Source organism: Pseudovirgaria hyperparasitica (assembly GCF_010093815.1).
Source record: "Pseudovirgaria hyperparasitica strain CBS 121739 unplaced genomic scaffold EJ05scaffold_10, whole genome shotgun sequence".
NCBI classification, from domain to species: domain Eukaryota; kingdom Fungi; phylum Ascomycota; class Dothideomycetes; order Acrospermales; family Acrospermaceae; genus Pseudovirgaria; species Pseudovirgaria hyperparasitica.
Genome location: NW_022985558.1, coordinates 94745 through 108237, shown reverse-complemented (window position 1 = coordinate 108237; position 13493 = coordinate 94745). Strand labels below are relative to the sequence as shown.

At 51.7% G+C, this 13493-nt stretch overlaps 6 protein-coding genes across 6 annotated transcripts; 3 read left to right on the top strand and 3 right to left on the bottom strand.

The window, feature by feature from the left end:
- Positions 1-405: 405 nt before the first annotated feature.
- Positions 406-2573, top strand: EJ05DRAFT_466033 (Orotidine 5'-phosphate decarboxylase). Its single transcript, XM_033742795.1, has 2 exons — positions 406-1145; positions 1202-2573. The coding sequence occupies exons 1-2, from the start codon at positions 827-829 to the stop codon at positions 2122-2124; spliced, it is 1242 nt and encodes a 413-aa protein (XP_033599265.1). The 5' UTR covers positions 406-826; the 3' UTR covers positions 2125-2573.
- Positions 2574-2714: 141 nt separating this feature from the next.
- On the top strand, positions 2715-3450 carry EJ05DRAFT_466030 (uncharacterized protein). Its single transcript, XM_033742794.1, has 3 exons — positions 2715-2763; positions 2819-2873; positions 3050-3450. The coding sequence occupies exons 1-3, from the start codon at positions 2761-2763 to the stop codon at positions 3358-3360; spliced, it is 369 nt and encodes a 122-aa protein (XP_033599264.1). The 5' UTR covers positions 2715-2760; the 3' UTR covers positions 3361-3450.
- Positions 3451-3934: 484 nt separating this feature from the next.
- Positions 3935-4489, bottom strand: EJ05DRAFT_440571 (cytochrome b5; the record flags this gene model as incomplete). The annotated part of the gene is made up of 1 exon (XM_033741939.1): positions 3935-4489. A coding segment is annotated over one exon (555 nt), but the record flags the coding sequence as incomplete, so codon positions are not given.
- Positions 4490-5276: 787 nt separating this feature from the next.
- EJ05DRAFT_440291 (ras-related GTP-binding protein-like protein C) lies at positions 5277-6552 on the bottom strand (the record flags this gene model as incomplete). Its single annotated transcript, XM_033741923.1, has 4 exons — positions 5277-5391; positions 5440-6150; positions 6244-6345; positions 6419-6552. 4 exons carry the CDS (start codon positions 6550-6552, stop codon positions 5277-5279), a joined length of 1062 nt encoding a protein of 353 aa, XP_033599262.1.
- Positions 6553-8647: 2095 nt separating this feature from the next.
- Positions 8648-11190, top strand: EJ05DRAFT_418513 (uncharacterized protein; the record flags this gene model as incomplete). The annotated part of the gene is made up of 3 exons (XM_033741449.1): positions 8648-8879; positions 8933-9372; positions 9634-11190. Coding segments are annotated over 3 exons (2229 nt in total), but the record flags the coding sequence as incomplete, so codon positions are not given.
- Positions 11191-11447: 257 nt separating this feature from the next.
- Positions 11448-13093, bottom strand: EJ05DRAFT_44428 (uncharacterized protein). Its single transcript, XM_033742118.1, has 2 exons — positions 12327-13093; positions 11448-12282 (listed from the first exon to the last, which is right to left on the bottom strand). Exons 1-2 carry the CDS (start codon positions 13009-13011, stop codon positions 11642-11644), a joined length of 1326 nt encoding a protein of 441 aa, XP_033599260.1. The 5' UTR covers positions 13012-13093; the 3' UTR covers positions 11448-11641.
- Between the last annotated feature and the right edge of the window lie 400 nt (positions 13094-13493).

Genomic DNA, 13493 nt, shown 5'->3' with positions numbered 1-13493 from the left:
AGAGTTTGCCGTAGAGTGTGCTCAGAGTGTGCTCAGAGTGCAGACCGAGCAGTGCGTCTATTCTATCGGTAGACGAAGATACTATGGGGTAAGTGTGTTGACAGTTGACAACACAACTCGATAACTTCACATTGACCGTCTCTGACATGGGGTTCCCTGGGATGCTTTCCAATACGGCGGCTGAAGCAGATTTACCTAGGTAAACATCATGGATGGATCCATGTAAAGTGGGGTGTAGGGTCGGCCGAAACGTCGTGAGGTGCTTAGTACTACTAGATATAGTACTGTAGGCTACCTTAGGCAGGCGCCGGCGGCGGGGCACTGGAGAGCGACTGCCGTGGACAGCTGGACTGGACCTAACGAGTGAGAATTAATTAATATCGATTAGTGGGATCAACGAGCAGAATGAATTGTGAGCACCCACATTGGCGCAACCACCCAATATGCACTCTTGAATCCAGATGCACATCCATGCTCTTCAGCTTTTTCCTTTTTGTCTCCGCCTGCGCCACTCTTTTGAAGATCCTTTCATCTTCTAATCACTACGCCTTCAATTTTGAACTGGCCTGGGCTTCCAGGCACAGACAGACCCTTCTTTACACGCCAGACACCAGGGCCACTAATTACTACCAGCGCTGCCACACTCACATCCACTCTTACACTCGCACTCGCACACGCTCGATATACTCGCACTTACACGCACTTGATACTGTCATTTCCACTCTCGCTATATCTGTTCCCGTCCCCAAGGTCCGAATCGCGCTAGAAATCCCATCTTGAATGCAACTCTGCCACGGCTAGAACTCCAGCACAGCGCCTTGCCATCATGGACTCGCCAGTGAGGCATACCACCTGGACGCAGAGTTACAGAGAGCGCGCCTCGTTGCCCCAGACCTCCGCCCTCACATCCTACCTCTTACGCCTCATCAGTATCAAGCGCACAAACCTGTGCGTCTCTGCAGACGTCACCACCACTGCCGAGCTGCTACAGCTCGCCGAAGACGTTGGAGACTCTATATGTATGCTTAAGACGCACTGTGATATAGTCGGCGACTGGGGTGAAAGGACTGTCCGCGGCTTACGTGCTATTGCTCGCCGGAAGCGATTCCTCATCTTCGAAGATCGCAAGTTTGCTGACATCGGCGGTATGCCTTACGTCTCTTGTGTTACTTCACGCCGTAACTGACACACCGTTATCTAGAGACCGTTCGCAAGCAGTACACCGGCGGTCCGTTCCGAATAGCCCGATGGTCTGAGATCACAAACGCACACATCCTCCCTGGACCGAATATTATTACCTCCCTCAAGCTCGGTGCGTCCCAAGCAATCAATGCACACAAGGCTGGTGTGGTACAGACAGAAATTAGCGCCGACCCTCCCCCCGACGATTGGCATATCGACGATGGCGACGACATTGAAGAGGTTAGTCCGACAAGTACGACAATGCCGCCTGATACGGACAGCCATATGTCTGACGAAAACGGCAAATCGTCCTCGTTACACCTGAATCCGGACTCGTCTGCCGACTTTGTGTACTCTCCTATCTTCTCATCCTACAACCGAGCTGCCACGGGCCGCAAAGCCAGTGTTGTGTCCATTTCCACCACCATCTCCACCCGCACTGAGAGTATCAGCCCCTTTCCCACTCCGGAGGAGAATGAAGACTCGAATCTATTCTCGGACCCGCTTATACGTGTAGGTGACGCTCCATTTGAGCGTGGTCTGCTCTTACTTGCGGAAATGAGCTCCGAGGGTCATCTGCTCACTGGCTCGTATACATCCCAATGTGCCTCCCTCGCCCGAGAGCATCGCGACTTCGTCATTGGCTTCATAGCACAGCGTTCACTGAACGTGGAGCCTGGCGACAACTTCCTCACCATGACACCTGGTGTACAACTTCCTGCTGAAGATGCCATGGATACGAACCAGAAGTTGGGTGATCAGCAGGGGCAGCAGTACAATTCACCACGGAAGATTGTTTACGAGCAAGGATGTGACATTGTCATTGTCGGTCGGGGTATCCTCAAGGCTGCAGATCGATCGCATGAAGCAGAGAGATACCGCCGCGAGGCATGGGATGCGTATGAGGACCGAATCGGTATTGGCTGCGGAGGCTCATCGTGAAGAATCTTCAATGAGCAGACTTCCATCTACAGCGAACGGATCTGGCTGGCGTGTGTGTGCGAATGTTGCTCCTGGAAATCTACCACTATGCACGTTGTAGCGTATTGCAATACATATCCTGCCCAATAGACGGAGGGGGGGGCCACCACACACAGTTTCATTGCACTGAGCAGCATTGACTTCGGATTGGGACATTCGACGAATAGAGAAATGTGAGATCGCCGAACTAAGCTTGAAAGCTCGAATGCAAGGTTTTGCTTGATCAGCGATATTGAATTGACCTAAGGTGCTCGGGGTGAAATTGCCTAGTGATATTAACGTCGTAGCTGTGACATTCTCATAGACTATATGAATGATCGTCGTTTCGCTATGAACTTGTCGACGGTACTCCATATCTTGTAATTATATAAGCTCTTAGTACACTACAGCGGCACATGATAGAAGCAAGCACTACCTCCAGGCTGTTAAGATCCCCGGGTACGTATGTATGGTGAGCGCCAAGCCTTGATGATCACGTGCGCACAGATTCTAAGCGCGCTTACCTAACCCCACCAGAATTTCGAACCTCCACATTGAGATAGCCGGCCGCACGAAGAACATCTCCTCCAGTCGACCTCTCAACACACATCTATCAAAATGGTATGCCTAGACACCTACAAACCCTTCCGACAATAGATACTGACAACGCCGACAGGCGCCCGCAGCAACCGGAGGCAAGAAGCAAAAGAAGAAGTGGTCAAAGGGAAAGGGTATGTCCTCGCCCGCTTGTGTACTCCCATGGCTCAAATTCACCCACTTCTCCATACACACGAATCGCAGCCTCTATATTACAAGAAAATAATTCCCTTCAAAACTCTCTATTCCGATAACAAGGACGAGTCTCAGCACTGCAAAAAGCACACGAGCTAATACAAGTGATATTTAGTCAAGGACAAGGCCCAACACGCCGTAGTGCTCGACAAGCAAACCCAGGAGAAGCTCCAGAAGGATGTTCAATCATACCGCCTCATCACCGTTGCGACGCTCGTCGACCGCCTCAAGATTAACGGCTCGCTGGCGCGCAAGGCGCTGACCGATCTGGAGGAGCAGGGCTTGATCAAGAAGGTTGTTGGGCACAGCAAGTTGAGCGTCTACAGTATGTGTCCCTCATATCGCTCCTACAAAGTGTATATATCAACCATACCCGACCATCGTGCTAACAAAGATATAGCTCGTGCCGTCGGCGCAACTGAGTAAATTCATTCATTCACGCATTGGGACCGGGCAATGAAAAGAAAGCTTTCTGGCTGGGCGGACGACGAATGGGGTCATCCGATGACATGGCGCATGCGTTTGTGGGCAGACTCCGTTATAATGGCTCGTTAGGGCTGAGGATGTCTGTCGGCTCGAGTTGGGTCGGCGTGCTTGCATGATTGATATTGCGAGTAGCGTCCGCGTGCGGCTCTGTATGTACATGACGCGTTCAGAATGACGTGCGTTTGCCTGAAATGCTGTGCTGTGTGTGAAGTGTGAAGTGTCAAGTGTCAAGTGTGAAGTGTGAAGTGTAATTGCTACTGTTGTATGCAGTGAATCGATTGGATACATGGTGCGTAGGATTAGTCACTGCAGCGACAAACTTACATTGCCATTGCCATGCGAGTGTGCGTTGAGGTTTTGGTATTGGTCTCATATGGTCCGAGATCTAAAAGTATACTGTTAATACACGTCTATGAAACAGAGCGTATATACTGCGAGCATATATCGGAAACCGAATACGGACTTCTCCCACACACTTGATGCTATATACACGCTTCCCCCATGGTCCATCCACCTACAAGCCCATGCGAATCGGCCTCCTGATCTGCGCATCCTTACACAACACCGGCCTCTCCCGCTTCTCCATCCACCCCTCCTCCCGCTTCACCTCGCCAACCTTGAAATAATTCTTCCCCCTACCCCCACTAAACATGACGGCCCAATTCTCCACCACGGCATCCACACTCTTGCGCGCACTGCGCAGCTCCGCCTGCCGCCGAATCTTCTGCTCCCCACTACTCAGCTCGCGCGCCCCCTCGAGCGCAGCCCAGTACTTATCCTCGACGGTACGGCCATCAGCCGCGGCCTCGGCAGGAGTAACGGGCACGTACAGGAGCTCTGCCCCGCGCACGTCCGGGTGCAGGTCTGTGTCGAAGCAGCCGGTGATGAAGGCGCGGGTGGCGTCGCGGCCGGCGAGGGTGTGGTAGGAGCCGCCGGGTCCGTAGACGCCGCGGCCGTCGGTGACGTCGTAGATGGAGCCGTTGAGGGCGACGTAGACGGGTTTGTTGGGGTCTGTGCCGTCGTAGGCGGCGAGTTCGGCGTCGGTGAGGGAGATGGGGCCGGTCTGGGGAGTTGGGGGTTAGTTGTGCTGAGAGGGATAGTGGTGGTGAGGCTGAGTAAAATAGGAGAGAGAGAGAGCGTACGGCTGCTCCTTTGAGTTGGGAGAGGGCGGTGCGGACGGAGTAGTTCCATGTGTAGCTGCCGCCGGTGACCATGTAGCTGACGCCTGCGGAGGCGATGGCTAGCCCACCGAGAACGCGGAGGAGGTCGAGCACGCCGAAGCCACCGATGGAGTCATCAGGTTTTGTGCTTGTAGGCGTTTTGGGTGTGCTGGGTTTCTTCGCAGGCATCCTGTTTGGCGTTGGACGCGACCGGTGTTATGAAGGACGAGGAAGCTTCCGTAGAGGTAAGGTAGATGTCGGTGAGAACGTTACAGCTGGCGTGCTCGGGCAGAGGTATGAGTTTTCCTGGTGTGTGTGGTACTCCAATTGTCTATGTGCGTTCTCATGAAATTAGAAAGAAAGAAAAGAGCATTTATATTAAGATGTCGAAAGAGGCCAGATGTGTGTGGGTAAGCTTATTGAAATGACGGCGGTGGAGGAGTAGTTCGGCGGGATTAGCGCGGGGATGAAAGACAAGGGACCTCGGGAGGCGTGATGGCTGCCATGGAAATATAGGCGAATAAATGGCCTGGAAATGGTCAGCCTGATCGTCTGTTGGAGAGAACATCACGTCAGGACTAGGTTGTTTACTTGACATGAATGGATTGCTCCGATTGGTGCAGCAGGCATCTACAGATCGTACAGTTTCTACACTTCTATCCATCGACACCCTCGTCTGCTTCGAATTCCCTTCCTTTACCTTGGAAAGACCTGCGCCATTGCTTCCTCAAACACACCGACATTGTAGTCAATCAAGGCCTTCTTGTCTGCAGGACTGTCGTCTCCCATCAAGCATATCAGGGCGAGGTATCTATAAGGTATCAGCTGACTGGCGATCCATATCAAGCGTCGCACTCACTGATTGATTTCTCTCATGTAGAGATAGTTATTTCCTTTCCGCTCCATTGTGATCAGGCTTTCTGCGTTGTTATTGCCAGCCTCTTGCTGTTGCCCTTCCGCCTCTTCGTCTTGCGCCGGTCTATCTGGCCATCCGTAGATCTCTGCTACGTCCACCACGACATCGATATAATCTGAACATATCTCGTAGCTTCCGATATCCGTTGGACTTGTGTCTGTGGCAATGTAGATTTTGCTGAGAACGTCGAACAGATATGCCTTTTCTATGCGACAGTTGCTGCATAGACTATTCAGAAGACTCTCCAGAGTCGGCAACTGAGGTATCAACTTCTGTATGACCTTGCTGAAGGCTTCGAATATTGAATGGTCGTAGATGCTCGTCTGGTAGAAGCTGACCGGTGCATTCTCGTACCCTTGGTCGGAAAGCTCATCTTGCACGCGTTGGATTATGTCCTGGAATGTGTCGCTTTTGTAGTCTTCCGATAGACCGTCGACTTTATGAACAAATACCTCTATATTAATATCAGGAAATGTGTTCTGTAAGTTCAAGATGGTCTCGTTCAGTTTGCCGATGGCCTCTAGGTATTCATCCTGGGCATCAATCACCCATATTAGCGCGCCGATCTCGGAGAAGATGTTGTCGACGTCAAATTGAGGGTCGAAGTAATCGAGGTGTCCCGGAAAGTCCCACACTTGAAAGTCCATGAATGAGCTTGTGCATGTCAGCGGCGTTCCTGCCAGGCTGGGCGCATGCGAAGTGGCGGTGAAGGAATGCTCTTGGGGCGGTGTAGAAATGGTAACTCACTGCATTGACTGCTTCTTGATTCTCGTGGTTGTCTCAAGATACAGGGTTTCGCTTGGGGGTAGCTTGTGAAAGACAACACTGGAGATGGAAGACTTGCCACTCCTGCAAATGACTCGCGTTAGCAGGTATGCGCGGCTGATAAGCGGTGCCCTGGAGATCATGCTTGCAGGCTCACCTTCGTTGGCCCATCAGCATGAGGCGAGGCTTGCCATCTCCAGCCTTGCTGTTTGGAAGCTTGCCGGTGTGGTATCGCGGTTGTTCGGGACTTTGAGGTACGTCGGCATCCGGAAGATCCTGAAGATATCGCATCAACGTCAGCTTTGCTGGATTCTGCAGACGAGAAACGTCTGCAAACAATTCGTCTTGATCATCGCGACGCTCATGCTGCTGCTGTGACGACGGTATGCTGTGGGTTGCAGAATGATATGCCATGGTGTGCCAGTTTCGTGGTGGATGGATGAAGGGCGAATGGTAAGGACTAGGCTCTAGTGAAAACAGCAGTGACAACTGAGATGAAGATGAGGTGAAAATTGCGTTGCTGAAAGGTCATGATGAGGTCGTTTGATAATTAAAGATCAGGGAAGGGAGTTGTGAAGGGGTGTGGTTGTGGTGGTGGTGGTGGTTGTTGTGGTTGTTGACGGCAGCGCTTTATGGCAACGACCCGAGACCTACAGCAGTAGCAGAAAATCACAGGGAACACCAGGTTAACGGTGGTGCCAGAAAAAAAACCCCAAGAACAGCGGGTTGTGTAGCAGAGAAAGTCAAGTGAGATGAGGTGAGAGGGGAGATATGTTTTACAGGAATGAGAGGCCGGAAGTGGTTGTACAAATATTGTTATGATAAGGAGACCAGCATTCTTGCGGACACAGCCAGCTGGAATGCGAATGCGCCAAGGAAGAACAGAGATGACGCAGGCTATAGCCGAGAGAGCAGACCAGGATTACGGGCGAAGATGGAAGAAGATGAGGAGGAAGACGAGGACTCGTACAAAGAAGGATGTTCGTTCTGGTAGAAAGAAAAAGGAAAGACAGGCGTGCGCGAGAGCAGGGCAGAGTGTGTATGGGTGTGTGTATATGTGTGCGTGTATGTGTGCAGCAGCAATGCCCCGGCGCCCAGCGCCCAGCGCCAAACCTGTAGGTGCCCAGTGCCCAGTGCGTGCCCAGTGGAGCGCGAAAAAGCCAGAGAGAAGAACAACCTAAAGGACGATATCGGACGGGGCATCCGCTTCCAAGGACTGTGAGAGCCCAAGGGTTGGTGGGCGCTGGGAGTGGTTTTTACTGGGATCGCCGGGGCATCAACATCAGCGCGTCCCACAAGTGACAGGACTGATGAAGGGCAAGGAGCAGCAGTGGATTGGGGGCTTGGGAGCACGAACAGCAGCGGCGGCGTCAACAGCAGCAGCAGTAGTAATTAGTAGTAGGACGAGGCGCGAATAAGAAGTGAAGAGAAGAGCATCTTACCTCCATGACCTGTTATTGTACTATTATTATTATGTGAGCACGCCGGGAGTATCAAATCGGCTGTCGCTGCGGCGCGGCACGTTTCGTCAGCGGATGAGGTTGCAACGTTTCAACGGGGAGGGAGAGATTGGAACAGGAGAGAATTAACATTACAGGAACAGGATTATGCCGGTACCAAGGGAACTGGGCATTCGTGGCTAGGGCCAGACTCGAAACTCAAGAGTTGCAGAGACCGCCGAGCCCCTTGCACGACGCCGGCACGGTGTACGGTATGGAGAGGATTAGGGCGTGATGTGTGGTGTGTAGTGTGTAGTGTGCTTGTCGCACAGTACCAAGCGTAGTTGTGTATATATGTGTGTATGTGTATATGCCCGTGTGTGTGGTGTGGCTGGGAAGTGAATGGTTTGTGAGAAGAGCGGGATGAGTGAATGATAAAAGAGGGAGAGGTCACGTTAAATGAGAGGTAAGAGGAAGGTGTAGACGTGTACGTAGCTAGACAGATCGGTAAATACTAGACAGAACAGTTATAGCCATCATTACTATTAGGTACAAGTCATGATTTACTGTGAACTATGACTATCGACTATCTCGACATTCCATACACTCGACACATCAATACTGTCAATAACTTGCTGTCACTGTCTGTGAGCTGAGGAAGGAACGGCCGGCTGACCTCGACCGTGACTGAGACTACGCTAACCGTGACTACAGCGACTGCAGTCCAGGCTGCCAGGAGGGGCAGGTGCCCCCAGTACGCTCATATGCGTATATTATGTCCTTTTAGTGCGCATCTCTCGTACCGACATCAGTCTTGGCATATCGTTCTACTAACTCGCGTAAAGCTCCCTCACACACGTGAACATCGTGAACTTCCAAACATTCCGAATACTCGATAATTATGATATAGCAACGGCTTCACCTCAGGGATTTGGTCATGCATACCTCAGTCTACTATGCCTTCTCCAGCTGCGGCTTCATTGATGCTGCAAGCCGAAAAGGCCTTGCCTGTCTCAATCCGGCCTGACCTGTTCGCCTACTGTCCCACCATGGACATGCTCGCCATCGTTACTGAAGAAGAGGTCTTGGAGGTCTACCGACTGAATGGCCAGCGAGCTTTCACCCGCAAGCGTAAACATGACAGCCTGGTTGTGCAGAGTATATGCTGGAAGTTCAACGGTAACATCCAGCAATAACTTTCTTGTCTCTTACTCGACTGACGCCTCATGCAGGGAAAAGCATAGCTATTGCCTGGAGTGATTGCACTGTTGACGTCCTCTCGACTGAGACTGGCAAACTTGCTCCACAGCCTCTTGAAGCTCGACGTGGCGCCGATGTACTTTCTGACGCAACCAGAATCTCATGCTTGGCTTGGGAGTCAAACTTCATCAATGTCCACTCTATAAAGTCGAGAGTCAATAGCGTATCCCAAGACTCCACCGACCTAATCGGAGAGGACCTCTGTACCGATGACTGGGATGCTCCCAATACCAACATATCACTGAACGATGTCATCCAAGGCCACCTGGATTCCCGCCTTCTCGATCCAACCCCGGACCTACCTGATCAGATTGCACTGATTGACTTGGAGCGACTGCTCCCAAAGCTTTCCGTACTATCCGGCCCAACTCTAGGACCTTTTGTAAGACCGGCTCTACAACCTGTGCCAGAGGTCTTCACCTCACAGAACTCAATCGATGCCATTTTTCACTCACATCATCTCGAATATGCAAACGCAGTGCATGCTTTGTTGTTGTGTCACGCTGATGGTGAGATCAGCCCCAAAGTGTACAACTCCTTGGACGTCACTGGTGTGCGTCTACCCGAAGGCTGGAAAACCAACCAGAAGTCTCGCATAGTCCATGCAACCCACCTATACAGTCGCAGTCACTGTTTGACCATGGACTTGGCTGCCACAGATTCCCAATTCAAGCTCTGTGTTGTGCCTCTGACTTTCCGTTATATCGCATCTGCAGGCTTACATGTCCATTTGATTGGATCAAAACAGCAACAGCTCGAGAATCTCCTACGTTACATACAGGAATGTCTTCGATCGATCAGTAACTTTTGGTATCATTCTCAAGACCTACCCTCGAAGTTCATGCGTAACATCAATGAGACTCTAACAGAGAAAGATGAGGGTGATCTGATGCAAAACCTCTTCCATCTCGCTGTTACTGGCCATTGCCCCCCACTCATCAAAGAATGGCTTGTCGACGAGTTGACGGAAAGTGGACACAAGAGATGGGACCACTCGGCTACGCAAGGTTATGCCAAAGTGATCGAACTAACACACGAAAATCTCATACCAGCCCTTGACCGTTGTGGCATCGTCGTGTCACTGCTTCGCGGTCTGGCAGCCTACAATGATTCTGGCTCCGTCTTCAATGTCCCTGCTAGCGACTTTACAAGTATACTCGAGACCTTGAAGATATTGCGTGTCTTGGGCCACGTAGTCCTAGTTGTGGCCAGAGAAGAGCGCCGTCAGTTCACCTCCTTCTCCCGCTGGCTGCGCGACGAAATCGACGTCCAAGCATCCTCATCTTCCAGTACCGAAGACCCACCCGAGCGTGATAGCAGCGTCGACTACACTCTCGTCCTCGACTTCATCCGCGGCCCCATGATCTCCAGCAAGCTCAATCGTTTCCTCCGCCGCCAGCCCAAAATTGACCATTCCTGGTCCCTTCCCCAGTGCCTCCCCACATACGATGAAATATGCAAATTCGTCGAGCCTTCCAAACTTGCTCCAGAGTCGTCATCCGCAGACGGGGCAGATACCTGGCTCAGCCTGCAACGCCTCCATGCACAGTGCCAGAGCGCATTCGCCATGATCGCGCGCTGGCAGGCCTCAAACACTAGCATGAGCTTTGGCCTCGTGCTCGAAGACGACGAAATCTGCGATGCACGCGACATGCGCATGACGGAGTCGCCCGCCTCATTCAAACGCTCAGACTCGCTGGCTACTTACGTCGCCGCCGTGCCTTCCTCGGCGCGTCATGAGATTCGCTTACACCGCCTACTGCACCCTGCCTCTTTCGACCATCTACCGGATTGGACCGATTTGCGGTCTCACACTGTCATCCTTCCTCCCGGCGCGATCCGAGACGTCAGATTTGTCGACGATGAGTATGTCATGGCGCTGTTTAGAAGCTCTGATAACACGTCTGTTCTCGTCTCTATACCCTACGCCAAGTTCCTCGAAGAAAGTCCTCCACATACACCTGCGCTGGAGTCTAGGAAGATAACCGACCACGTGGCGCCACACGGCTCGGCGCCGTCAATGGACGGCGTCCGTACGGCTCTGGACATATCACAGTCTGATGTCTTTGCTCGATATACCATACACACGTTTGTGCCAACGGATCGGTTCGTGCCGCTGCGGCTGGAGGTGAATGGGCGCAAGCATCGACGCGTGGCGTGTGTTGTGGGCGAGGACTTGAAGCATTACAAGGTGTACGATCTGGACTGGGTCGAAGGGGATGGAAGAGAGAGGAGAGTTGGAGAAGAGAGTGTGTTGGTGGAGGACGAGGATGTGGAGATGGGGTACGGTTAAGTGTGTGCACAGTACATGCGTCGACCTAACATATAATAGATAACACAAGACACAAGCACAGGCATGACAGCAATCATGTCAAAGTAACAATGAGAATTAGCCAGCTCATTTTAATAACTAAACTTCTTTGTCTCCATTATGATGATGCCGCTGCGTCCATTCGTTGTTGGACCGTGAAGCTTCCGAACTGAATGCACCAAGCCACCATTGACCGATTAAAATTGTCACCACTAATAGGGTGTCTGTCAGGACCCAAGAAGCCGCAGCGCCAATGAATACCCAGCCGTAGAGCACGTCAAACATAAACAGGAGAAATGAACTCAAAAGGGATATCGTACAAGAAGGTAACTGGATTAATATACTGTTCCAAACTGATGGGCTTCATAGCTTAATGCGAGCTTTCGACGCCGACCAGGTTGCCTCCTTTACCTTGCAGGTTCTGATTGACACGATCACGCAGACCCTTGATAGACTGCTGGGAGAAACTTCCGTTCTTCTTGCGCGGGCTTCGTCGTGTAGAGATGGGCTGTGGCGCTGGTAGCGGCAGGTCGTTCACTTTGGCCTGTTCAAAAATACTGGGCTTCAAAATGGCCTCAGGGACGTGGCTCTTGGCCCTATCGCTTTGTTCCTTGTCCATGTGGCGCTGAGCTGCAACACGTGACCGCTCGTACTTCAACGACACATCTCCCTTCCAAATTGTGCCGAGAAGACGGTCCCAGTACGTAAAAAATGGCTGTGAGAAATTGGTCTTGATACCCCAGCTTTGATGGTGAATATCGTGGTACGCCGCATTGTTCGACGTGATGAGTTGTAGTGGGTCGAACGGCAGGGCATATCCGCAGTGATCATCTACGGTCTTGATCGTCGAGCACGTGAAAAGCCACATGGACTGGCGAACGGTGAGGCCTGACGCAAGATAAGCGAGACCGGTACCAAGCGTGTCAAGAGCAAAGCCTTCCACGGGATGATTGTAAAGTGCCCCATACGCATAAGGAACGTATAGACGGTGGTGGCGGGCGTGGAATTGAGCTTCGCCTGTTAGCGTGAGACGTCCTGGAGCTGTGTCGACTTACTGTAAAGCCATTTATTCATGTGCATGGCACGGTGAAGGAAATATTGCCATGTGTCCACAAATGATATGGCGAAGAGGAACTGCAGCGCTGGAACGACATAATAATAGATCGCATGAGCAACGCTGAGCTCCCAAGATGCAAACGCAGGTGCACTTGTGGATTGACCAGTGACCGACTCCAACTGAGAGAGCCAAGGGTACTGTCCGCCAGCAATGACACCGGCCAGGATCTTGTGCGATGCGGCGACTTTTATAGAGAGTCCAATCGCATCGATGCCGACAAACGCAAGGGCGCTTGGAATCACGCGCTGAGCAATCCGGATCCGTTGTGCCCACACAGAGACATCATACTCCTCTTTACCATAGAAAGACTCTCCATCCAGTTGTGCAAGCACGAGGCCAAACAAAGTTTGTATGATTTGTTGAAGAATGACGTCTCGGAGGACGTCCCATCTCGACGCGTGGTTGCGCTTCAGAAGCTCGACCGGTGTGTGCAGACGGTATTGTGGGAAGAGGTCGTAGACGTCGATGAAGTGAAAGAATAGTGATACAACCCAGTATCCAATTATGGGCAGTATGAGCGTAAGATAACTGTCGGGTATCCAAGAAACTACTGGAGGCTGAGGGCGCAATGTGTATTCGGGAAGTGGCGGAAGCTCATACGGGCTCGAATAATTGGCGGCCATGACCTATGACGCTCTTCAACGAAAACAATGTGATGCAAAGCGTAAGTTTCAGACTGAAAGATCACGAACGTATGTCCAGGGGTGATGGCGAGTGGTCGCGATAGCTTGCTAAGGAAGACTGGGCTCCGTGGTAAGGAGATTGCGGTTCTGGAAGGAGTAGTGTTTCAATGCGAAGTAGTGAACAGGGGAAAGAAAGCCTTAAGAGTCCTGAAAAGGATGAAGAGAGTGTGTGAGAAGAAGCGGTGAAGAGGTAGCGAAAGTGAGGTGAAAGAAGGAGTGTTGGAAGAGCAGCTGGTGAGATTGCTAATAACCTTGAATCTATCTCATGGGGCCCGGATGCCTCCTCAAAATGATGGCTCGACTACGTACACGTGACTTGCCACTGTGCATCTTCCATATTGTGCCTTAGGCACAACGATTCGACCCCACCAAAATATTTTTCCCCTCACCTGGCGCCGCAATCGTATAAAGTAATAGTGTAC

Bases quoted from the DNA above. Each gene is read 5' to 3' on its own strand.
- EJ05DRAFT_466033 (XM_033742795.1), top strand. From the start codon at position 827: ATGGACTCGCCAGTGAGGCATACCACCTGGACGCAGAGTTACAGAGAG. The intron at 1,146-1,201 runs GTATGCCTTACG...ACCGTTATCTAG, and splicing joins CAAGTTTGCTGACATCGGCG to AGACCGTTCGCAAGCAGTAC.
- EJ05DRAFT_44428 (XM_033742118.1), bottom strand. From the start codon at position 13,011: ATGGCCGCCAATTATTCGAGCCCGTATGAGCTTCCGCCACTTCCCGAA. The intron at 12,283-12,326 runs GTAAGTCGACAC...TAACAGGCGAAG, and splicing joins CATGAATAAATGGCTTTACA to CTCAATTCCACGCCCGCCAC.
- EJ05DRAFT_466030 (XM_033742794.1), top strand. The intron at 2,874-3,049 runs GTATGTCCTCGC...AGTGATATTTAG, and splicing joins GAAGTGGTCAAAGGGAAAGG to TCAAGGACAAGGCCCAACAC.